The 26,494-nt window shown below is 38.5% G+C and overlaps 1 protein-coding gene across 1 annotated transcript in view; it reads right to left on the reverse strand.

The window, feature by feature from the left end:
- Window positions 1-10,217: 10,217 nt before the first annotated feature.
- Window positions 10,218-26,494, reverse strand: part of eipr1 (EARP complex and GARP complex interacting protein 1) — a 49,766-nt gene continuing 33,489 nt past the window's right edge. The window contains exons 7-9 of the mRNA XM_014987437.2: window positions 16,591-16,758; window positions 13,571-13,738; window positions 10,218-10,525 (exon numbers count right to left, since the gene is read on the reverse strand). Of these exons, the coding sequence (XP_014842923.1) occupies window positions 10,351-10,525; window positions 13,571-13,738; window positions 16,591-16,758 (511 nt within the window). The 3' untranslated portion in view covers window positions 10,218-10,350. The remainder of the gene's footprint in view (window positions 10,526-13,570; window positions 13,739-16,590; window positions 16,759-26,494) is intronic.

Consider the following 26,494-nt stretch of genomic DNA (forward strand, 5'->3'; position numbering starts at 1 on the left):
AGACTGTGGGAGGAGGCCAGAGAAATCAGAGAGAACTCATGCATGCAAGCGCCATACACAAAGACCTCAGGGCGTATTTTGAACCCAGGACCTGCTTCCTTTTTGCTGCGAGGTGACAGTGCTACTCACTGCTCCTCCGTGCTCCCCCGGATCTGAGTTCAGAGTTTGCAAATTGCTGCTGTAAAGTAAGAAAAACTTTTATTTATCATATTTCACTGCACTTTTTTTTTTTTTTTTTTTGGTTAAGATTTATAATACAGTTTGACTTTCAGCTTAGGAGCTGCTGATTTGACTACAGAGACACAAACATCAAATTATATTGTAATCAAATCCATTGTTTTGAGACAAAAGTGCTGCTGAGAAACAAATTTCAAGCTTAAATGGCGTCTTCTTTCTTTGTCAGCAGATTAGTAAAAAGTATTCGCAGGAATAAAACCCCCTCTGGCGTTTTAGTAGTCTTAATTTCCAATCCCTTTATAGACTTGATCGTTTTCAGTCTGTGTTTCAGTTCTTCAGGTTTAATATTGGTGAGCTAAGGAATAGCGTGTATCTCCCCTGGATCAAAGTTGTGGGAGAGAACCACCTGAAAATTAAGTCACTCCCTAGTTTTCAGAGCTGAGAAGCAACCACCTCAATTCCTGCTCACTTGACAGGCTAATTCAGAGTGGAGATGTGTGTGTGTGTGTGTGTGTGTGTGTGTGTGCGTGTGTGTGTGTGTGTGTGTGTGTGTGTGTGTGTGCGTGTGTGTGTGTGTGTGTGTGTGTGTGTGTGTGTGCGTTGTGTTCAGGGGTTCACTAGGGCAATATCACGGCAAAGGTTCACTGCTTCTCCTTGTCACCTGGGCTCCTCTGTCCTCACCTGATGTCTTGTCAGCGACCCAAATGTCAAGTGCATCTGTGGCTGACCGTGTGTGTGTGTGTGTGTGCGTGCGTGCGTGTGTGTGTGTGTGTGTGTGGTCAGCTGGGCAAAGGAGGAGACAGATCTGGGTCAGGCAGCTCCCATGAGTGTGTCCGAGCGCGCTGCGCCAGATGACAAGTCTGATGTGAGCGAATGAGCAAGGAGGAGAGGGGTGAAGAATCAGCGGATGAGTGAGCGAGCAGCATGACAGAAGAACAGCGAGGGGTCAGGAGAGGACAGGAAAACTGCAGGGGAACACTCACATAGAAAGCAAAAAAAAACAAAAAAAACATACAAAACACAGGTAGTTTACAGATCACTCTCCTATACTCTGGTGACTATAAAAATCAATTCACTGCCATTGCAGATTATTCATTTTAAATCACAACATTAGCTACCGTGTGTGCAGAAGAAGACTGATATTGCACATTTTTATTTTCTTGCAGACACATTAATGTTTGGTAAAACAAACAAAAAAAAGTATAAGAAATCCTACAACAATGAGTTTTTCTGTAAGAAATAAATTTGTAATTTTTTGTCACCAATAAATTGTCCTCCATTCTCTGTGTAAATGTGAAGAGAAAGAAAAAAATTTTAGACACTTAATACTTGATATGCCTACTGTCATGATAAAACTGGTACTTTGTCTTTTGATATGACATAATTTGGGAATATATAAGTTCTCTGACCATATATCTCGTCAATAATTTTGATTTTTATGGACTGATCATTAATTACAGCACAGACATTGAAAAAGGAGTAAAACGTGCAACAAGCAGCTAAACAGAAAGACCATTCATCATCCAGATTCCCTTCCTTTTCTCAGCTACGTCTTCCAGAAAATATTCCCAGGCAAGCTGTGAAATACTTTTCTTTTTGGTTTCTTTTTTTTTTTTTTTGCATTCCTTAGAAAACTCTTAGCTCCCTTCACAGACAGGACCAGCCAGTTCCCCACTTTCCAGCTGCCAACTATGCCTACAGACTTGGAGACTGTAATTCTCACCTCGTCGGTTTCAGGATTCAAAACTTCAAACTGCTTCAGTGGCTGCTGGTGGCTTCCTTCAGCTAAGGCAACTCCGAACTCTTTAAACAGGAAGTTATTCGAGATTTCAGAGAGATTGCACAATGGCATTGTATCTGAAGTTCCTCAACAATGTTGGAACCAAAAAAATGTGGTGTTTCATTATTTCTCGCAGGTTTTAGACTTTCAGGCCAGACCTTATAGCCCCTCAGATTTCTGTAAACATTTGAAAGATGCCTATTTTCTTCTTTCCTCTCTTTCTCTCACATGCTCCAATCACTCTTTGTCTAATTGTCTAAGACAATTGTGCATTGTCATTTGTTTCTGATGTGATCATATGCTTGTCCAAGTGACTAAATATTAGATTGGTGTGTTAAATGTATGTTCAGAACACCTGGAATATATTAACCAACAATTATTGCTCTCCCAATAGTCCTCTGTGATATGAATAATGTATATTGTGATGATTATATATTTGTGATACTTTGTGCAACTCTTTTAAGGAAACACATTAAATACACTGTGTCTTTTAACTATATTATGGGAAAACATCTAAAGAGACATTTGGACAACTTTAACGTTTTAGACTAATAATAACATGTTTTGTTGCAGGAGGGACTGGTGGCACTTAACAGCATTGATGGCCTTATGATAAAATTAAATATTCATATGAACAGTAACCCTATTTTATAGAGTACATAATTATCTGGTTTTTAGTTTTTTGCCTTGGAAATCTCCATTATTAACAATCAACAAAGCTGCACTTCAACAAATAAGAAACATCAAAACTACACTAAAGAAACAAAATGAGTGTAAAGGGCACATATTTCCACAAAAATAAAAAATAAAAACTGCCTCCCACAGTGAACTCTTTTTACCATATAATACTTAATGACACCTCAAACTCTAAAAAAAAATTATATATATTCAGCCAAAAACTCAAAGCTCCAAAGTTTTGAAAACCATCATTAATTTCCCATGGATTGGAGAGGAGCTCCGAGCTGTGCAGTTCTTGCTAAATTGGTTTTAATGGATTTCATGGTGAGCCGTTCGCTGGCTGGTGATTGACAAAAAGGTTTGAGAGTCGCTACGGCCCCTGCTCCTGCTCTGTCCCCCAGCCACGCACCAATGATCAAACACGTACAGTCTGTCAGTCTGCATCGTTGGGACGCCGGTGACGGGCTCAGCGGTTATTTCAGTCTCTGGCCAATCGCATTCCAAAAGCCTGACACACAAACGCTGACTTTTTCTGCAAATCGGAATATTAGATCACTCGAAATCACACGATATGTTGATCAAGCAGTTCTAAATTAGTTCTTTAAACTTGTTGTTACGTACTGCATCCCAACGAACAATCTGATCCAAAATGTCTCAAAATCGGAACTGAGAGAGTAGGAGGGCAACTGGGTGGCGGGTGTCTAAGCTGGATGTGAGAAATGAGCACAATTATGGTTTTGGAGAGGTAATTATAAGTGTGTTGTGGTAGCAAAGGCTCATAAATAACACTGATAGACTCTGTGCTTGTTCCATAATTGAGGAATAATAAGGCCAGAGGAAGAAAATAGACACACCGTGATAGAGTCTTGTTCTCCGGACCTTCTTTTCTCACTCATTCAGCGGGAAGGGAAGGTTGATTTCAGATGAATGACATCGGCTATAAATATTGAAATTTATTGATCCCTTAAACACCTTAGAAATTCAAAGAGTTGTGAGGTTTTCAGGACCAATAAAGTTGTGGCCAAAGGCTGGGTAAGAAAAAAAGGATGTAAAAAATGAGAACAATGAAAATAAAATCCAAGTCTACGCAAAAATCTTTTTTCAATTTTTTATTTCTTATTTTTAAACTGCATGCCAAATGTGAAGCACAGGGTTGTTGACCTCAGGGCTTGGGTTTATTTGACTGCTGGGCATAGTCATTGTTTCACCATTATTACTTTTTTTTTTTTTGGAGGAATTTTTTTCTTGCCATTAATCTAAAAAAAGAAAAAAAAACACCATGGAAGGTAGAGTAGACAACACAGATCACACATCATTCCAGTAAATCTACAATGAGGAAGGTCAGTTCAACGAAAACTAAGGTATTTGGAAGGAATTGGCAACTTTAACCCAAAGTTTTAATCCGTTTATGATGATGTAGAAAACTTAAAACATGCAAAATAGATGGAAACAACCCTCTCATAGAGCGCAAACAGTTGGGACAGGTGTGTCCAAAGTCATAGCTGAAGAACGGCACAGATTTTGTTCCCCAGCTCAGAAGGTTGAGGCAGATTTTTAGGGCAAGGTTTCCACTGACAAAATAAAATCCTCACAAAAAAAGGGGAAAATGTCACATGCAACACAAAGTATTCATCTTTTATTAAATATAGTTGGTGCTTTCATTTTAATTTCGTAGTAAATTGTACCCCAAACATCCAGCACTCAAAAGTTGACCTGGATCCACAAACTCATTAGACTCCTGGCCAGCATTTTTCAAGGAAGAGTGGCCCATTTCCTGTTTCTAAAAAAGGACTCTAAAAGGTTTTATAGTCTAAGAAAAAAAAAAATAAAGTTGTGTGCTTCTTGTTAAAAACAAAACTTTGTGGTGAAATATCCAAGATGTGAGCCTACAGAAAAGTCAGACTACTTTGTTTTGGTTCATTTGAATATTGCATGTTTACAGGTGAAATAGAAGGTAAAATGTAAAGACACATTATTATTTTTTGTGTTTTTATGCATGCATGAATACATAAACTAATAAAAACAAACAAATGAATAAATACGCATTGTGGTGTCGTATTTGTCTCATCCCTGTATAAATTGTAGGCAGAAAAACTTGATGTGGCTTAAGAGACGTGGAAAGAACATTTCACAGCTTTGGCAAAAGGCCGTTCAATTCCCTTCGCAAACATAACCCCAAAAACAGGCAGAGGCTCCTCCTGTAACATCAGGGATGGCTTCATGTTCTCTCCCGTTCTAAAGTAGTTTATCTCCTCGGGTAGTAAATAAGTAGCTTACGGCGCACAGAAGATTCCCCCCCGCCCCCCCTCCTCCTCCTCGACTACAGGCTGCTTGTCAGTGTTAAGTAGTCATCCTTGCAAGCGCCAAGCCAACATCAAACGTGATGGGACTGTGTTTCATCCGGGCTTCCTCTGCTCCGGAGCTAAGAGCCTGAGAAACGCTCCTCGCTCTGCGGCTCGGGTGCAACTAGGTTAACAGCTAACTGATTTTATGCCAGGCCAATTCCCCTGTACGGTAAATTCCTGCCTGTTTCACACGCTTTGTTTACTTTTAGTTTCCGGTCCTGTAAAATCTTCACGTTTGGAGTCTCCTCCAGCTCTGAAATCACCCGTATTCTCATGAAAAACTCACAGACGCTTGAGAATGGACACAGAAAACGAGGGATTTGCATGAATCTGGAAGTCATTAACTCATCATTTACCCTGTCTCTTCTCTCCTTCACTCAATCCTCAACATACATTTGCAGTTCGTCTTCTCCCACGGGAGTCTTTCTCACCACCAGCCACTTTCTCTTCTTTGTCTTTCTCCTTCCTCTTTCTGCAGGGAGCGGCGTGTTTGTGAATAATTTTCATTTCAAGGGGGTCATATAAACTCCCCTCCATGCAAATGAGGCAAATTCTCAAAGGTAATAATCACCTGAAGCCCCCCCCCACCCTCCCACACAAACATACACACACCCCAGGTGGCTCCATATTGCTTAGCCGACATGAATAAATAATTAAATGAAATCTAATTTTTTTTCTATTTCATTTCCACAGCCGCTGAATCCAATTCCGCCTCCACCCTCTGAGAACAACACCCGGGTGACCCTCAGGTGCCATTACCTCCATTCAAGATGCTACGCAGAGACTCACTTCTTAGTGATATGATTCATACGGTGGGTGTCATGTCCCAGAGTCAGTAAAAATATTTACTGAAAGACACAATGAGCAGAAGTTATATATATATATCAGAAATAAAACACCAGTTTTATGTCAATATGGCCATTTTCTATATTTAGCCCAGAATGCATAAAGATACTTTTACTTTCATCAAAAAGTGTTTGTTTTTTTTGTTTTTTTTATGGAAGTGTGTGTACATGCTCATCATTAGAGTGGGTCAAAGAACAAAGACTGCAGGACGGTTGCCTGATTTTGCATTAACCCATTGCACACAGTAAATAGATATTCTCAAGTTTTTTGGGGGGTTCTGCATTCTAGATCAGTAGCTTAACAGATGAAAATCTGAACTTCATTGGTGAACACAAACACTCACTGATTTAAACAACGTCGTAGTTGTATGGGAAACTCTACGATGTTCTATTCGTAGAGTTTTCCTCTACGCGTAACGTTTTCCATGCAGAAAGGTCTATTTTAGCCACATCTGACCAGAGCAGCTTCTTCCATCTGTTCTGTTTAACCACCCTACTCTGCTTGTTCACCAATGTCCTCTCTGAGTCCATCAGCTGTATTTATAATAATCTTGACTTTGTTTACCGCTTTGGTGACTTAAGAAACTGATGGCACTGAATCTTATTTAAGGGCTGAAAACACATGCGCTCCATACTACTTTAAATTTGTAAAAAAAAAAAAAAAAAAATGTTGAAAAAAAACATGGCTTCCCTTTCACATTACACTTATGTGGTACTTTGTGTTGATGTGTTAAATTAAAACTTAATGAATGCACAGAAATGTATAATTGTAATGTGACAAACGACAGAAAGTCTAAAGGAATAGGGATACTTTGCCAAGGCATTTTACTGATTAAAATCCTCCAGTGACATTAGGAGACTAAGCAAAAATTTCGAAATGACTAATTTAAATCCCATATGTGGATGCCAAGCTTTGGTTTCCAGCTCTATTTGTGCCCTGGAAGAATATTTAAACTGCCTTCAATAAAGTACCCAAATCTCCCCATTGACAATCGATGCATCATAGTTAATGTAATTTGTCCCGGGAAAGGCTTTCAGGCATGCTAAAGAGATGCTCTCATTGATTCAAATGCAAAAACTCGGCTGTTATTAGTAGACGGATCGACGATCGGTCACAAAGCTGAGCTCATATCAGCTGCTGGAAGTTCCTTATGATGGAAAGCTCTGACTCTCCTTCGCGCGCACCGTTTATACATGTGCAGAAAGATTCACATGCTGTTCTCTGTCGGGTTTTTTCACACTCTGGTACAGATTAAAAACAACACGACATATTGCTGCGTTTCTACTCGGATCCCTGGCTGCAGGGTAATAGCAGCTCGCTGTGAGCAGGTCCTGTGGTCAGTCGGAGAAACAGAATCAGGATTCAGCCACAGACCTGATGATAATGAAGTGTCCATGCCCCTCCCTCCCCCCTTTCTCTTGTGTGTGAGAGCATGTGAAAGTGTGATCCCTGAAGTCAAGCTGCAATTAAGAGGCCTGTCGATGATGTCCGCTATCACAGAGGCTCGGACTGTCGCTATCGACCAGCCGCAGCACCTACAGACTCGGAGGAGGCGGGCATGTGAATGGCAGGAGGGAGATGAGTGAAAATGCAGCGAGATACAGATGGTGCAAAACAGACAGAATAATAACATACCATGTTCAATTCATGAAAAGACAGAAGAAAAAAAAAAAAACCCATGGCAAATCATTTCTATCACCTGTCTGTAAACGTGCATCGTAGCTCTGTTAAGTTTGAATTTACAGCAGCATTTAAGTCTGTATTGGACAGAAGCACTCCCAGTAAAATCAATAAAACTATTTGAAAGTTAATTCAAAAATCAATAGACACAAAATCAACAGCAATTTTGAGATCTGAGTAATGAATTAAGCTGCCTCTCCCTGAAGCCTTTTAGAGTTGTGTGGCTGCATTCATTATAAAATCAGGGCCGAGACACTGGTTGGCGGTACGGTGACGGCACACTCCACACCTAACGGCAGCAATGGTGAAGACGGGTAGAAAGCCTGTCATAAATTTGTCTCATATCAAAAATCAAACCTTTCATTTGAGTACAGTAATAACGTGGAGGAGAAACATTTTAAAAAATAAAGTTCTATTTGTACCTTCAGCAATTCTCATTAGATAAAATGAGAATTTATCTGACATTGACATTCTTGAAACTTGTGCTTCACTTCTTGGGTTTACTCAACTCCAAACTTGTTTAGGATTTACATTGTGATGGTAAAATGAGACTAAAATTGATCTTTGCAGCAACAAGCTACGAGGCTCTGGTGTAGAGCGGGTCTCAACAGTTTGCACGTAGCTGTCAAAATAAAAGGTTTTTCTTCCAAAATGTAAGCCTCTGATAAATCATTTCATCTTGTTTCTCAATATGTCAAATATAAACAAAAACAAACAGCTTTTTATGCAGCTTTAAAAAAACAAATTTCCAGAGTTAAAATGGACAAATGTCACTCTGTTAAAACCGAATATCTCCTAGTTTTGTATCTATGTAATATATTTTCACACTATAAACTAGTTCATCTAAAATCTGAGGGCCTCAGACTCATTACCAAAGGCTAGCATCAATGATTTTCGTTTTGTTTTCCCATCAACCAGAAAGAGTAATTTGTCTGCATCTGTTTTACACAAGCAAACTTTCTAAATTAAAAAAAAAGAAGAAAAAAAAAGAAAACAATAAACTTAATTTCAGTGAGTCAAGGGAATATTTTTAACTTTACAATCTGTGGGTTGACAACAAGAAGTCTTCATGAAATTAGAACATCAATTTGCTGAAAATCTACAAAAACAATCACGACGGGTAAGCATGAATTAAAGATCACAGCTTATAAAACACATTTAATCCTTATTTGCTCCAGGAAACTGACAGGTTACGAGTACGGCTCATTAGGTGAGGATGCAAGAGTGCAAAACTTGTTTAAAACTGAGTGCTGGTCCAGTTTAAGCTGAGAAAATACTTTAAATACATTTCCATTTATTTAACACAAAATTCTCACTGAATATTTATTATTTAACTCATTGTTTTGATTATGTGGGAGTGAGACTGTCAACTCTATGTGGTGGAGTGAGAAGGACACAAAAGATTATTATTATTTTTTTAAATTATGCTTCTTACACATAAACTTTAACATTGTTCCATTTAGTTTTCCTATTACAAAGTGATAATTGATTGGAAAAAAAAAAAAAAAAAAAAAAAAATATATATATATATATATATATATATATATATATATAAACTTTATTGCTTTGTAGTCACTTCTAATGCGTCGTAAACATAACAATCTGCTTCTATACGTGCAAAGAGAAAAAAATAGGAAACCAAGAAACCATAGCACAAAAAGTAACACATATATAGCAATAATAATAATGTAACTGAAAAGAACATTGTAATAATTAATATGAGATGTATAACAATAATAACTCATTAGCTGTTATAAACCAAATTGCACACAGCCAAATTCAATTCCTGATCGGGTAACAGGTTAATGTTCCTCATTTATTTTATTTTAGGTGAAAAACTGACAGAAAAAAAAAAAAAAAAAAAAAAAATATATATATATATATATATATAAGTGACATTGATCAGAGTTACTTCTTGCACATTTCCTGACATTTCCTTCATGTGTGTTAAGTCTGTTCTTCATGAATAAAGCGGTCCAAAACCAGATGAGTTTCTTCTCGTTTGTTTTTGCTTTATTGTATAATTAATGTTCTCTAATGGAGGGGTTGTAAATAATTTAGGCAAACATCTATTTAGTATTCTTGATCTGTTTGTATTTTTCTATGAGGATGAGATTACTTTTTTTTTTAACCAAATAAATGCATACAAATCTAAAAAATTCTGATTTGTTTCTATGTAAGCCCAGTATAAACCAATGTGAAACTAAGAGTACTTTAATTTGCCAGATCTTTCTCATATTTCAGTACAATGAAAAACATAATGTAAAAGTGTTCCTTTTACCCTCTCATGTTTATTGCAGACAATGGGTATGACAAAATTATAACCATTATGTTTTTCTGACGTTACGCAAGTTTGAATCAACCAAATGCATTGTGGTAATTTAAGACGAGTATCAGTAGTGCTTTATGAAGGTCGTCCTCTACCAGATGGAGAAATTAAGTCTATCCCTAAACAGTTTATGGTAACTGGTATTTCTACGGTAGACTTTGAGGAATTGCATAGTATTACTTTGTTTTCATTAAACTTCTCAGGTATCTAAAAACGTGACAATGAAATAAATCAAATCTGGCAACACTTTGTTCAAATGTTGGGTCCTGTTGGACATTTTGAATCAGTTGCATTGGAACAGAAATGCATGCAAGTCTGGAATCTGTTAGCACACAGATTTGGTCAGCAGATAAAACTTTAAGAGCTCAAAAATTAGGCACACTTTGATTCAAAGACTTTACTTCAATGGTAATTGGCAAGATATTTCCTTCTTTACAATGATACAACATCCGGACTTAGATATTTACAGAACAACAGACAAAGTATTAGTCACGCTTGTGGGGTAGCTCTCTTTCTCACAGCAGGATGCGGTATTTAAGAGCTCGGGGAACCCTGTTGATGACCAGGCGTCCATCATAGCTAAGCGATGCAAACAGCCATGGGTCGGCCGACGACCACTCTGCTGCGTACACGCTGTCCTCGTGCTCCTCGTAGGTGGACACCACGCTGTCTTTTAGGGGCTCCTTACTCCTGCAGCGCAAAAACACGTTACAGAAATATCTAAGACACTGAAGAGGAGTGCTTCACGATTTGCTTTCTGTCAAAAGCAGCATTCTGCAGATTGAGTTTGTGAAAATGTCTTGAGTATTAAATGGCATTCATAAAATCAAGTCTCAACAGCCCCATTAGCAAGGGGAAGAACAGCAGATTTACTATTTTATTTTATTCACTTTATTTCCACAAAACTTTCAGGAGTTAAATTGAACTATCAAACATTAAATTTGGGTATTAAATTATGAATAATATAAAAAAAACAAAACTGCCAACCAATAACATGGTCAGTGCTTACACATTTCTGCTAGCTGCTGCTACAATACCAAGGCAATAAATAACAATTCAAGAATATGATCCAGTATCACTGCCAGCTTAAATTCCCCTCAAACCCCCCAGGCTGTAAGTGTTCCTGAGGGGGAAAACAATGATTTAAACATTTGGATTTATTTTACACATTTACGTTTTTACTCTGACAGTAGCTGCTCCCTCTGGACGGCGGCCTAAAATAAAATCGCTCTTAAATGTGTCACTTGTATACATTTAGTGGGAAAGAACAGGAAGAGAGAGCACAAGTGGGAGCTCTTGAGTGATCCTAACAAATACTGGGCTTGGTCTCAGTTACACCAGGGATCGAGAGCTTTTAGGGATAATGTGACTGCACAGTTTAACCACCGACAGACTGCCATAGATCACACGGCTGGGGCCACATATTTAGGAATCTTTAAGTGAAAACTTGTGGTTGAAAATTAATTTTGAGGAGCCATATTAAAAAAAAAAACAAAAAAAAAAACAGTCTTGGGCTAGTATATAAAATCAAAGTTTTATAATTTAAAAGGAAGTTGTTTTTTTTATCCAATGAGGAGGACTTGCCTTGATAAAACTGATGAAAATGCTTATTTTTTTAAAGATAATTCCCTGCCTATGTCCTCTTTTTCTCTCTTTCTCCCTTGCCGTGGAACCAGAGTATAAACTTCTGGTTTTCAGACTTTTTATGACTTTTATATGAGATCAAATATCCAGAACAACTATAAATGAGCAACTCCCTTCAAGTAGATTTACCTAAAATTTGCAAGAAAAAAAAAAGATACGACACTTTCTAATTATAATTGATTGTGATGAAATCTTAAACTAGCTTATCTCATTGAATCCTACAAAAGCCTACACATTATTTTATTTTCTTTCCTTTAAAAAAAATCTTCATCCCAGATGTCCTGGCTGCAGGTGGAGGATTGAACGCTGTGTTAAGGTACTGCTGAGTAGGACATATGGACGGTAGGTCAACAACAGCCACAGAGAAAGGGTTAAAAGTAAAGCTGAGTGCTGGTAATTAGGAAGAAGAGTTGATAATTGTGGATGAGAGTTGGCCATTGAGTGTAAGAGCTGGTAGTTATGGCTGAGAGGGGGACCATAATGGATGTTGGACTGCAGCAGATTTGGACAGCAGTGAACAGTAACAATTACAGAGGATTTTCCTGACTTTTTCCAAATCAACTCTGTTAACTCTACAGAGATAGAAAAAGTCTCCCGAAGTGTTTTGACAGTAACACATTTTTAATATTTTCCTTTTTATCACTGAGAGTTTCAAAGTGTTGTGAGTCAGAGGGGTTCTGGCTGTCAGCTTTAATCTTAGGAGGAAAAAAGTTCAGATATACACTGCATATTTCCTTACAGTCTTGAGTATCTCAGTTTGTTTCATTAGACCCTTTACACAACTAAAGACAGAAAAGCAGAGAATTTTTTTTTCTTGATCCTGATGAAGACTTGTGTCTGTGCAATGACTCCCCTTCTAAGCCTTTGTGAAGGATTAGAGCAGATCTGACCCTAAAGGTGAAACCTCTCGATTGTCAGCCCCAAAATGTTCACTTGTTACCCCAATGGGTGTTAGCTTAAGACAAAAAAAAAAAAAAAAAAAAAAAAAACTGAGAAAGAAACTTAGTACACTGGATGATTCAGTGGCTTGTAAAAGAAGATCTGGCAGCAACAGACAGCAGTAATTACATTTCTTCTACATTGTAGAGGAAATTGTGGGTTTCCCCAAAGTTCCAGATCAGCATTTCGATCTAATTGAAACCTGGAGACTGACCAGAGCCTTGCAACATCTGTCATACTTCTACAGCTGTGGCTACAATCTACGAGATGATTCTGGATTACGTGAGTAAGCTTTCTAATAAAACGATTAACAGGAAGATACAGGAAGACCAATTGCCTCAGGCATCAAAGAAATAATGCCAGTCAGATCCAGAGCACAAACTGCAACATCCACTAGAATACGTAGATAGTTTAAGTGGTTCAAACTACAGATTTTGTCGTGAGTAGTCTGCTGGCACTCAAACACAAAGTGCATTTAAATCACTCTGCAGGGTGCTGGTTTAAGTCTCAAAGAAACTTATTTTCACTACTTTCCTCCTACCTGGATACAATATATTTTTTTATTTTTGTTTCATAAACTTGAATTAGAGCTGGAGACTTAACTATGATTATCTTTGTCTCGGGTAACATTGTGCTATACAGTGATGCACAAATATGGCATTATTAAAATAATCTCGTATTTTTGGTAGTATTCCTCCGCTCCTTTGTGTTCTCCCTCTTCCTTTCGTCCATTTTTTACACATTTCTTGGCCTTGGAAATTCATATTAATAAAGCCATTGCGAGCTACGAGACTCAATAGAACTGAAAAAGACATGTAAAAATGATGGTATTTGCTGACTGCTTAAATATAATTTGATTTCATCAGCTTTAAATCTGATAATGGAGCCCAGCACATCAACAAGTCTACCAATAAAGGACTGGTTACGGCTTCCTTCAAAAAGGCTCATTTGGGTGTCAGGTGTTATTAATTCGTTGATGTCACTCAACTTCTTTCATTTCTGTTACTCACGTTTACTTTAATAATCTTCTTATTAAAAATAAAATCCCATGTTCCTTCCTTCTAAAAACCCACCAACCACCAGCTTAAACCAGACTGCTCAGGCTAGGTGCCGCTGCTAATAAGTTGTTAAAACTCCCAGAGTTGTTCTTACTTGTCCTCCTGGTGGTTGTCCTCCCCCTCGCTGAGCTCCTCGTCGTCCACCAAGTGTCCGAATGGCTCCGAGGAGATGGACACCATATTGGAGAGGATGAGACGGCTGTCGCTGCTGGCTGTCAGCACCAGCTGGTCGTGGCTGTGGTTGTAGCGGACGCTCCACACCCTGGGACACACATTATTCATTCAGAGTTAGACGGCGCGGCAATGTGGGGAGCACTTTTTCGTTTTTACGTTTGTGCATATGATGAAAATGATTGTGAAGAAAGCCGTGTGTGGGTGAAGAGCCCTGCAGCAAGCTCTGGATGCTGAGATAGTTTGTTGACGGTATGTATGAGCAGACTGCTCATGCACACTCTCAGCCACCCACACGCATCATGCAGAAAACGCGGTGCTCTCACGCAGGCGTTAAAATAGCTCTGTTTGAGTATTTAGATGCCAGTAATAAGGATTTGGAAGCCTGCAGTCTATATTTGAGCTTAGTTCACATGTTCTGATGATCATAATGAAAAACTCCGTAATCCTTACTTTATTTCTTTCTCAATTTCCTCATCTCCCTTCCACAACTCTCTCCATTTTGTCCCTTCGTTCCCTTAGTTGCTTCTCTTTCTTTCTCCTTTTTTTTTTTCTTGTGCACTCGATCTTTGTGTGTTTGTGTGCCTTTGTGAGCCCGAGGCGCAGCTCAGAGTGCGGTCCCAGTTCCCTCACAGGGAGGGATTGAGGGATAACTGAGGCTGTTGACAGAAAAATCAGCCTCGGCCACGCCGTTCCCTGCGCTCTGCTAATCCGCTTCCCTGCTAAAAAATAGTCCCTAATACCCCCAGCAGCCCCGAGGCCATATCCTGGCTGCGCTCCGACAAATGAGCGCGCACGACAAACACCCACACATAAACGCAGCGAACAGAAGAAGATGGGTGCTCATAGAGGCGAATACAAATGAGAATGTGCTTTATAGAAATGTGGGGAAGGCACACAAACGCATGTGGCCACACAGATAAAAAGAGAGCTCTGCAAAAACACAGATTAGATGATAGTGAACACACACACACACACACACACACGTCACCTATCTCCCATCAGAAGACATCCCATCTGCTGCAATCTACAGTTATGGATATGTTTGCCGAGCCTGCCTCTCTTTCGGAGATAACGTCTGCTCCTGTGTGTGCACGTCGGCAAAGTGTGTGGCTGCTCCACTGTTTGCGTGTGTGGGTGTGTGTGCTGCAGCTGGATCCAAGTTTGGCTCATGCTGATCATCTATTCAGCTCACAGAAGAGACGGAGCGTGTCTCCTACACCGACACATCTGCAGTCGGCTGTTCAGCTCAGAGCGACGCCTGAAGCCTCAGCAGAAGACGACCCGGGGCTGGACTCACCTCCAGTCCTCCAGAACCAAAGGAGTGGCAGTGGATTTAATTAGTAATGAGTTTATTACTGCCTTTTATTACATCAAGAGAAGTCGGGGCATTTCATTAGTTATGAGATAAAGCAATTAATGAAACAGGAAACCAATCACAAGTCCAGCAAATGAGTTATCTTATTTATTGCTATTGTGGGTGTGCTTTGCCTGAGTATCCGTCCTCCACACTGTCGATCTTACTTCTGCTTCTTATGCAGGCATGCTTTTCCCCCAATTCAAAATGTTACATTTACCTGAAGATTAATCGCTATTTACTTTAGGAATGAACACAATTTTAAAGTGAATATTTTATAAACCTTATTAAAAAAAAAAAAAAAAAAAAAAAAAAAAAAGATGGCAGAGAACAACACATAAAAAAATACTCAAAAGTTGAGCACAGGATGACGGCAGCTGGTTTCTAGAAGCTACACCTGGTGATCTGTTTGGCTGTGATACCTTCCTGGAGGGCCGCGCCGGCTGAAATAATGCCACCAACTAAGCGTCCTCTCTATTTTGCTATTAACTTTTTGCTTTTTTAATACCATATGAAGTACTCCTAAATCAGTTCTCCTGCTTCTTTTTTGTGCATTCTGCTCTGTCTTCTCAAACTCCCAGTCGGTCGTGGCAGATGGACCGCTTGTACCGAGCCAGGTTATGCTGGAGGTTTCTTCTTATTAAGGGAGGGGGTTTAGTTTTGTCTCCACTGTCACTACATGTATTCTCAAACTGTGGGATTGTTGTAAACGACACAAGCAAGAGACTGTCTGTTTTCAGTACATGTCCATCCAGGTGGAGGAAATGCTGCAAGTCAATGACTCGATGCAATCTGCTGGCTTTCCTTAGATAGAAAACGTATTAAAATAATTTGAGTAATGAACTGAACTAAGTGCACCTTTTGATAACTAGGATCATGTGTGACAGAATTGAAATGACTTGTTCATTTTCTTTATGTTGGTGCTGCAGAAATAAAATGAGTTGAACTTCATTTCTTAGCGGTAAGTAGATTGCACCTAAACCATTGTTTATTTTTCTTCGTAGTAAGGCATTATTTTGAATTATAAAGATAAACGCTTATAAAAAATGCTCAGGTTTCACATAACATTTTAATGTGTATCATTTTTAATACTGACAGTACCATATCCATTTATTTTTGTTCCAATTCAGTATGGGTCAATTTACTCTTATAAAATATGATCCAATAGGACCCACGATCAAGCCAAAACAACTAAATGAGCTCCTGCTTGTAGATATTTATTGTAGTCATAACACCCAATTTCCTTAAAATGTATAGAAATAGCAATGAAAAACTGACCTGCACCCCACTTTAAGGAATGCAGCTGAAAGTGAAATACGCCACCATTAAGGATGCAATGTTTTTGCAAGACTCTGAATCTCTTGTCAAGAGAAGACAACGGAGATGAAATACATCCATAATGACTTGTATAAGAATGCCAAAGATCAGAGCATATACAGTTAAATCCCATCTCTTCTCTTAATTTAAAAAGGTAATGAATTTGCCTGTGTGCATAGTTGACTTACAAAGCAACTTTCAACCAATATGGGAATTAATTATCTCCCGTTCAAGGACCTCCAAGGATTTCCCCCTTGTGTTCTACCCACCAGTGTGAGTGCTCCTCCAAGGTTTTTACGGGCTCCTGGACATTACGGACGTCCCAGAACTTGACCTTGCAGTCGTCTCCGCAACTGGCCAGGTAGTACTGCCGGTTGGGATTGAAGTCCAGGTCACGCACCAGCTGACCGTGGGCATTCTCTATACAGTAGATCTGACTGGATGAAAGAAGATCAAAAAAAAGAAGTGATTAGAGATGAGGCAGGAGATGCAAGGCATGAAAAAAAAAGATGAAGAAGTGAAGCACAAAGCGGAACTGGCACAGAGAGAGAAGACGATATAAGCAAACAACAAACAAGTCAGAGCATTCCTAAGGTTAATCAAAGCTTTTCTGTGTCTGTCTGTGTTCAGTGAAGGCCAGACGCAAAAACGAAGCCGACGCTGGGCAGCGGTAAATGATGGAGGCAAGACTCATAAGTGAACAGCCTTGAGTTTCAGACAGAGTGACATGATAAAGGAAAAGATGTTCTGCTTAATGGGGTTCTATTTATCTCTCTGAGTCCTACTGTTATCTCCCTGTAAGTTTCTCAGATATTCTTTCTCTGAATATTCTACTATGTATTTGGCTCTCTTTTCACCTTCCGTTGCATCTCTACGTATATTGTTCGTTTCAAGAGCTGCAACAAGTGCATATGAACACTAATCTTAAAATCTGCACTGATAAGATTACTTTTTTTTTATGAGAATCACCTCCACTCTGTGATTTAACTTCTTAAAGTTTTTGCACAAAAGCTTGACTCTCATCGAGCTCATTCCCAGACTCGGCAGGGATTTGATTTCAGCAAACAAACGTACTGAAGGTTACACCATGTAACAGACTGCAAAGAGCAAGTGAAAAAAAAAAAAAAAACTGTCATGCTTCTAAACAAAGGGAGCCTCTGGATCAATAATCAAGAAGCTATTTTAACACATTTATACGTCCATTTGAGGATTTTGGACTGCTCAGTGCTGATTTTTCCCAATTAAATGTTTCTTAGCAAATGCGTTACTTTCCTAAAGTGTTAATACACTTTAAAATGTAAAATGGTAAAATGGTTACAAGCTTGTTACAGTTTCTAAAGGCTGAATAAAAAGCCTTTGTTGTGGTTTGTCACTGCTGTGATGAATATGTTGATTTGACTGCATTTTTTATGTAGATACACACAATTATAAGTTGGCTGCCATCTCAAATCGACTTTCTTGAAACAGTGACAACTGGGACTTCCTAACACCCTTTTAAATTTAAATAGGGAAATATTCATGCATATGCAGATCGTGCAAAAAGAAACTACACTCTCGTTCTCTCTTTTTTTTTTTTTTACTCAATTCTAAAATGATTATATTCCAACCTAAAGAGTGAAAATGGCAATAGATTCAATGCAAGTGATTATTAAGCAAATACAAAGCCGGATTGGAGAAGGTGCAAATAGAGAAGCTAAGTGCACCCTTTCTGTTGGTTTTTATAGAAGAGGAGTAAGTAGCAGCAATATGCTGCTGATCAGACACGTTAATTAGTAATCAGCAACATTGTGACTACCTCCATAAAAGAAATATTGTCCATTTGCTTCTCCGAAGAGAAATGTGGACAATGTCAGTGTGTGAAGGCATCAGCAGTGACCCTGCGAATCCACCTGAGAAGGCCTTAAAAGTATTAGTCAATTTGAAACCAATCATTTTTCGGTGAGAAAGAGTATCCAGAGGAAAAAGTGCCTTAAATCTAAATACAGACCTATTAACTCGAAGATCAGGGTGCAATTCTGAATGAAATTGGAATAAACGCAGAACTTCATATTAGACTCTTTAAGTATGATTCATTTGGAATAGCTTTCTAGTTGTTTCTCTGAAAATAATATATCAGCAATATGTATTAAAATCTGAAGCTAAATTAACCACAGGGCTACTGGAGAAAACAGAAGAGACCAAAAGCGATTCTAAAGCCCATTTGAATCATAGAATTCATTTTTTATACAGAAGGTTTACAATTTTGTTTTTATGTAATAAATAATGAGGCAAAATGGTAAGTTGGATTTACAATAAATTAAGTGGATCTAATGAGGCAAAACACAATCTCCCTTGAATTTAACTTTAATAAAACTGAAAGTAACTTGGACTGTGTATTACTTTGAATTTCCAAAAAGATCCAAACTTTTTATATAATGGGATTAGAAGTTTATAAGACCTAATCCGACGGAGATGAATGGCATTAAGACGGCTGGGATCTACTGACATAATTTGTAGATTTGTGCATAAAAATCTGTTTACACCCATTTCTTTATCAACCATGTCATTTTTATGATTTCATCTGTTAATTTTCTTCTCTTTGTGAAAAAAGTCACAACAGTGTTTCTGCAAAGATGTGTACGTCTGCAGAGCACCTCCTGTCTGCATAATTAAAATCATTGCGGCTTTATAAAATGCTCTAAAGTTTTGAAGTTAGGCGACAGTAAACGGAGGTTTGGCGCTCCGTAATGGATGGCAGCAAAGTGCCATCCATAAAAAGCTGCAGAGACAAACATGGGGGCTGCTGACGAGCCAGGAATAAACAGCTTTAAGGTGTTTTCAAGCTTTTAAATGTACTCTGGTATTAGAAGTCGTCTCTCTGCTTTGCTTTTGGCTTTTGGTGTATGTTTGACTACTACGCGGCTTGCCTCTGTTAACCTGAAGACTAATCTTCCTTCTTCTTGTTTTATTCCGATTTCATGGCATAGATGTTTTAACAGCTAAAAAGATAAAATTCAGACAATAAAAATTCATAAATAAGGCATAGTAAGTACACAATAATAATAAGATGCAACATTCTAAAAACGTTATTTGTAAATGTATAAATATATTTAGATTTTAGCTTCTTTTTTTTTGTCATTTTGGACGAGGCACTTTCTACACTTTATACCTCAAAAGCGAAACTTTATCACTTTCTTTTGTGAGGTTCAAAACTGAGAAAGTTTTTTTTTTTTTTTTTTCAAAATAAAAATAAATAAATAAATAATGAAAAAACAACAAGGCAATAAATGTAACCCCCACAAAAAAGGTGTAATTAACAGCAACCCTAATGACTTGTGTTCAGACACCAATGAAATACTAAGCAGCTCAGCCACACATTGTGTTCAGAAGCATTTCTATCAAAAGAAAGGAAAAAAAAACAACAACATAAAGCTCTTTTGTCAAATGCTTATCGGTATGAATCTGATGTACAGCCTTTTGAACAGCCTAAGTCCCAGACATGATCTCTCTCTGAGCCCAAAGAACAACGTGTGCTTCCAGTTGAGTTTTCCTCGTTATCTGACGTTTTCTATCTAACAGGCAAACAGCGAAGCAATGGTCCAGGAGCACAGCCAGCATGAACACACTCATATTTAAATACACACACAGTCCCTGAAAACCCCTGAGTCTTCCTGACCTAAATGAAGCCCAGCGGTCTGCCTCAGGTCATTCTCTTATACCTCCCTTATTTTAATGAGATTTTTAATTAGCATGTTAATTGCCTAACGCAAGCAGCGGGGTGACTAGCTTGCTGGCTAGCTACTGCTGGCACCCAACTGGGCCATAACACTGAGGCTTTCCACTCTGCTGAGCAAAAACCATGCAGAGCTTTGCTTTTCAAGGCTAGCCTGCAGAGGAAATGGTGTTAAAGAAAACAAGCAGCGATTTTTCTACACACTCGCGCTGCCTTTATGGTGAAGGCAGAGTTCCAGATCTAATTAACTAGCAGTTTGTTCTTTTCTCTGACCAACAGTTTTTGCTGTTCTTGCTTTCTTCTGCTGTTCTGAGCAGAGACAGCAAAGACCATGAACCAATGTACAACTAAAGTCCCATAAGAGTTACATTATGTACAGAGCCTTGACAAAGCATTTGGCCCTACATTATTATTTGGCTTTGGTTTTCAGTTCATCTATTTTCTTTTGGACCACTGATATGTTTTTGATTTTTTTTTTTTTTTAGAACTTTTTAAGGATTTAAAAGCTTCACATATGAAAAAAGGAATTGACTTCTAAATGTAAGAACAGATTGAGATGCTTTTTGCAGCTTGATCAACTTGATCAGTTTGTATCACATACAGCAAACAATTGTGTTACACACGCCGGCCGGTTTGCATATAAAATTAGTGACATTGAGTATGCTGACAGTAGAATCTAAAGACTTTCCCTCTACTTGTCTTGAGCAATATTTTCAGGGAAAAATATTGCTCAAATTGGGAGGTATGACCTTCATCTTTCAGGCACCTTTCTACTGTGAAACAACTTCTACTTCACAAATTCAAGACTGGCTAGAATAGTTTTGTTAAACTAGCTCCACCAACTTGCCAAATCATTGTCATTTGCCATTTCTCATTACTTTCCACAGTTACAGGCTGATTGCTGCCATCCTTAATCTGCTTTAATCTGATATTTTCTAACAAAATTGACCATATTCATTTATACATATATGATCTGATGTTAATTGTACTGGTTTGTCTTGTACCGATTTCCTACTTGCTTAGCTACAGAACAGGTACACTGCATTCCTTCTCAGTTAACAGCAGACAATTGCAAAAACTGTGTCCGATGTATTTGTAAAGGAATTATTTTTTTATACATAAAGTGCTTTAAAACTGAGTGCTTTTTCACAGATTTTAAATCTGCCGTGAATGAACCTTAAAGGGTCGTGTTGAACTGGACACAACCTGCTTGTAGACTATTCCTTGCTACGGTCCTGTTTTACTTGCATGGGTCTGTATCACAAAGGGACATCAGTGCTCTCAGAAAATGAAACTAAATAAATGAATAAATTAACAGCAGTGCTTGAGTTAAATCTTTACTTTCACCTCAAAAGTAAAAAAAAATAAATCTGCCCATCATTCTAAGATTTAGTATATCAAAACATTTTGGTATTACTAACTTAACTGCAGCAAATATATTACTTTACATGTCCTTAAGGATGGGATTCTCATTGATGAGAAAAAACACGGGACATATAAATATTTCAAAGTTGCTCCTATCAAATCGCAGCATTCTGATCTGAGTCGACTTGAAACTTTTAGTGAACTTCAGTTTCACTCAAAATAGCAATTTCGTGTGTAATTTTGAGCTGGGGCCCCATGATTTATTTAAACCGAGCCCCCAACCCCCACCCCCTACTCTCTGGCGTGTGGCTCAGAGGTAAAAGGCGTGACCTCGGGCTGTAGGGTGGCTGGTGTTCAGCCTGGCCCGCTGTGGAATGGGACGCAGCCGCCGCGTGAAAAGGAAATGGAGCAGGAAATTGGGTTAGTTTCGCTAGTTCCCCCTTCTTGTGTCTCTGAGCAATCCCCCTCCAAACATGCACGCTCACACACAGTCATTCTGAAACATGCATAAACTCCCTTGGCCCTGGCTAATAGTGGAGAGACCTGGGACCTTATATATGTGTGCAAGTGTGTGTGTTTACGTTTGTTTGAGTGCAGAGGATTAGAGTTGTGGTCGGCCTAAGCCACCAAACACTCAATCTAAAGTCATCCAGCCAGCTAGAGAGTGTGTGATGGGGGACTGATGAGGGGACAGGGGACCTATTACACACACTGTTGGGCGCAAGCAGATAAAAAAAAATATATATAAAATAGAAAATAGGGAAAACACACATCCTCACATACTGTTCCTGTGTGTAAATAGAGAAGATGATAAAGGTGTGCACACAGGAAACTACAAAGGGAGACAGGGAAGCACACATTTGGCCATCACACACAACCTCCTAACTTAGTCTGGGTGATAAATCTCTCCACTGAGGGAATCGACTGGAACACAGATGCTTGTGGTAGCACACAATATCTCTCACTCTCTTTCTCTCTCTCTCTCACACACACACACTCCTCTGTTTCTATGACAACAATTTGGAGGTGGAGGGGGGGCAGGGCATGAGAAAAGAAGAATTGAAAGAGGTGGGCAATCATTTCATCGCTGATCAAAATTAAAGCCTGGCTTTGAGATGGAGCCAGCAGTGAAAGATGGATGGAAACAAGAAAAGAAAGGTGGGCAAACAGGTTGAAGGAGGGAAGGCAAGATAGGCAGAGTCTGCCCATTAAAGAGAGATATCAATATATCAAACAGAATATGCTGTGAAAAAAAGTCTAAGATTGCTACTCATTTTATTAAATTTTATAAACAAGAATCAAAACGTGGTCATCATTGGCCATGTTCTTCATGACAGATCACACGGAAAATGAACTTTTTTGTAATGTGGCTGATTTTTCTCTCATTTTCAATTAAGGTCCTGTAACCTTACTATGCAGAGAGCAATGCCTTCATTGGCTTCTTCACCAAATCACTTAATATTTTGATTTCATGAGACAGACTTACACAAGCTACAGCTACACCTCCACCATTTTAGGAAACGTTTGCCCATACAGAGACACATATTTGCCCAGTTCTAGGCTCAGCCAAATTGGATGGAGAGCATAGTAAATGTTTAAGTATTGCCTCAAATTCTCAGTTTTAGTATTAGACGTGGACATTAACTCAGCCATGCTAATACATAAATTTACCTCAAATTAACCATTCCATCATAGCAATGGCTAAATGTTTAGGGTCAAGTCATGCATGGCATATTTTGGCAACAAGACAGTTCAAAGTGCTATTTTTGATCTCATTTAATCCAGTTGTTAGCTCAGTCCTGAAAATTAAGCTTTGTACGGCTTTATTTTTAAACAATGGCTTTGTTCTTGTCACTCTGTCATAAATGCAACATTTGTTGAGTATTTGACTGATAGCTTTTCCATTAATGGAGCAGTATAATGAGTTCTTCAGCTCTTAAGTGGTTTGTATAATAGGCTCAGTAGATACACCAGGTATTTGCTAATTGCTGCTGGCTAGTCAGAGCTGATTGAGAGAGTCAGAGGCAGGGAGCTGCTCTTGGATACAGACCTGTCTGCTGTTGCATGTGGTGTCCATGATTTCCGGAATACCCACAGAATCTGATCCACTTGAGAGAGTTACAAAAACAAAGTCTGGCTGCTTCAAAGACAAAAATAAATAAATCGGGGACAGCTCAAAATCTTTGGACAGTACCTTATAAGTACTCAGAGCAAGGTTTTCTGAAAAATTAATCACCGTAAATTTCCAAGACAATCTAAACCATCTTTGCCACCATGCATGATCTTTGATTTAGAGTATCTGTATGCAAAATGCTTAGTAGGCGGTGTTTCTTTAAGCCTTTTGGATTAAGTGTAAGGTTACCTGCCGCAATCGGCAAATCTTGTGTCTGGCTAATTATTTCACAGTACTGCAGGCGCTTGTTTTCCTTTCAAGGACAACAACAGACGATCATTAACTAGTTAGATAAAAGAGAAAAAGTACAAGCTCAGTTCTGCTTGTGATTTTATTTTACTTTTTAAATTTTTTATGAAGACTAACCAGTTTGAAACTGGAACAGAGGGATGCTTTGAGGTGTGCTGTGGGCGGCTCTGCCTCTCATGTAACTTTGCGGAATCAGTATGACACGTGGTAAGGTATCCATGGAAACAGTAATCACAGTGCACATGGACATATTGAGCTTTCAATCACTATGTTTCCCTCCGTTTACACCAGTAGGTTTGAATGAAATTGGCTATATTGGACTCAAAATGGATCCAAATCCAAATTCATCAAACCACAATGTGTTAATATTTATTATTGTGCGTGCCTGGTCATATATCTCATCACTTTCAAATCAGCCACCAATAAACAACAACCACCATTTAATTTTGAGTAAATTTCTTATTAGACAAACAAAATGATAGAGTATATAATAATATTGTATCCTCTAGTGGTTTGACATTCGGGCTGCAAGAAGACATGGTGACAAACATTCCCAGTCAAATAAACTATCCCACACGGAGCATTATGGCCACTTACTGGACTGGAGTTTATGAATGTTCACAGATTAGGCAAAACGGCAGTCTTATCTAATTTCCAGGCACATAGTGCCATTTTATAGCACAATCAAATAACTATGTTACATTTAGCTGTTATAAAAATTATGCAAGTACAAAACATAACTTAAAAGAAATTTGACTTTGTAATTTGACGCCTTGTCTGACTTAAAGAGACAGAAATTGGGCCGAAGGCAGAGTGCTTTTGCCGACACTGCCTTCAGCACATCATCGCAATAATATGTTTCCCTTAGATTGTTTACAATTGTTCTTAGGAGTGTTGGACTGAAAAATAGTTTGCATGAGAAGCTCAGTAGATCGGGTGATTGTTCATTGCTGCTGCCACTAGTCTGTAGGGAGCTAAGGGGGAGTTTAGTATGAAAAAGTGTTTAGGCACCATGGGAGATTCAAGGATTTCTCAAACATGCATGAAAGAATCCAGGCAATACTCCAAGTATGTTTCTGATGAGGGAATAACATTACAATATGAAATAAAGCTAAAAATAAAAAATACAACCGCATTTATCATTTAAAATGAAGGAAAATGTTGACACAGTTGGCCCAAAAACAGCATCAAGCATGTGCACATCTTCATAGTTCAATATGCACATGGTTACCTGAATCATGTGGAAGTCCTGCCTTTCTGGCACAAAATGACATATGGCCTCTTTAAAAGATGTTTTTTTTTTTTGTTTTTGTTCTTTAAAAAAGCAAGAAAAAAAAACTGCTGTGTTTACAAAACAAATAATCCCTATTTTTCTTTTAATCAAGAATCAACCATTTTAAAATTTTCCACTTAGCCATAACAGTAGGAAAATAAGAATAGAAAATACTGACAACACAACAATGTTGTGTTGATAAATCCAAAAGTATTTCCTGTAATTTAATTTACTTATTTTAAGACACTAAATGAAGTCTTGACCACACTGCTCCGAGAGACGCAGTATGGTGCCGTGTCTTCTGACAGGGAGCAGGGACATGAAAAGGTCACAGATGATCAGCTTGACACCAGCTGGGTTCAAAAGGTCGCCCTCAAATCAACAGTGGCATATGGAAATCTACTGTTCTAAACAAAACAGCTTGTGTCTTCAGCATAATGACCCGGTTTAAATTTTGACATATGAGATTTTTAAAAGGAAGGTTGGCTGAATAACGCAAAAGAAAGGAGACGACAGCGTTTTCTGTCTGGAGTTTTAACTCCGACTCCTCGTCTTTCCACCAATAGAAAGCTGGCGTTTAACCTGGGATGTGAGAGAACAAATAGCACATCCATCAATCATTTCAGCCTCTTTTTCGCTCAATAGGCTTACTGTCTCTCTTTACACACACAAATGCGCAGCAGAGGACAGGAGTAAAATCCATACTTCTCTGCAACATTGCTCTGCTATTCAGTATGCATCTGGCTGCAGTGCATGGCAAGGCTGCAGGCTTGACAGCCATTACACAGCTCAGTGTGTCTGTGCGACCGCTTCATCCCCTCACTGCAAACTTGGAGTCTAAAAGGGAACTCAGGAAAATGCGGTGAAATAGCACGCCAGCTACAAACTTCTCTGTCTGTTGCACAAGCACAGAAAGACAAAGGGATCTATTATTAATACTTTTTGGCTCAATTTATTTTCCAACCTTCTCTCCACTGAGACAATTTAAGTTTCTGAAAAAATAAGTAAGAGAGAAAGTAGAAATTGCCCCATTTGTGGATACCCTGAGGCCTGTAGGTTAGAGAGGAGGATCCTCATCAAATCAGACAAGAGTGAATTCTACAACTATACATTTATTTACCTTTAAAAATGTTAAATTAAAAAGCTGCTGTTTCAAGATCCAAAATGCAACACCTTTTGGTCAAAACTAAAAGGCCACTATATCCATGAACAGATGAAAGCACCACTTCAGGTATTATTATTATTTTATTTTTGATAAGAGAATAACATAATAGCATGATGGAAAAGTCAATTTTACATAACACTGTCCCTTTAGTTTCTGTGCACATTTAGGATAACAAAAATGTAGTGGCAGACAAAGTTTGGATGCAGAAAGAAATTTGAAATCAAAATTATTAATTT

This window comes from Poecilia mexicana, unplaced genomic scaffold (assembly GCF_051168715.1).
Source record: "Poecilia mexicana isolate PSO_F unplaced genomic scaffold, ASM5116871v1 scaffold_22, whole genome shotgun sequence".
Taxonomy (NCBI): domain Eukaryota; kingdom Metazoa; phylum Chordata; class Actinopteri; order Cyprinodontiformes; family Poeciliidae; genus Poecilia; species Poecilia mexicana.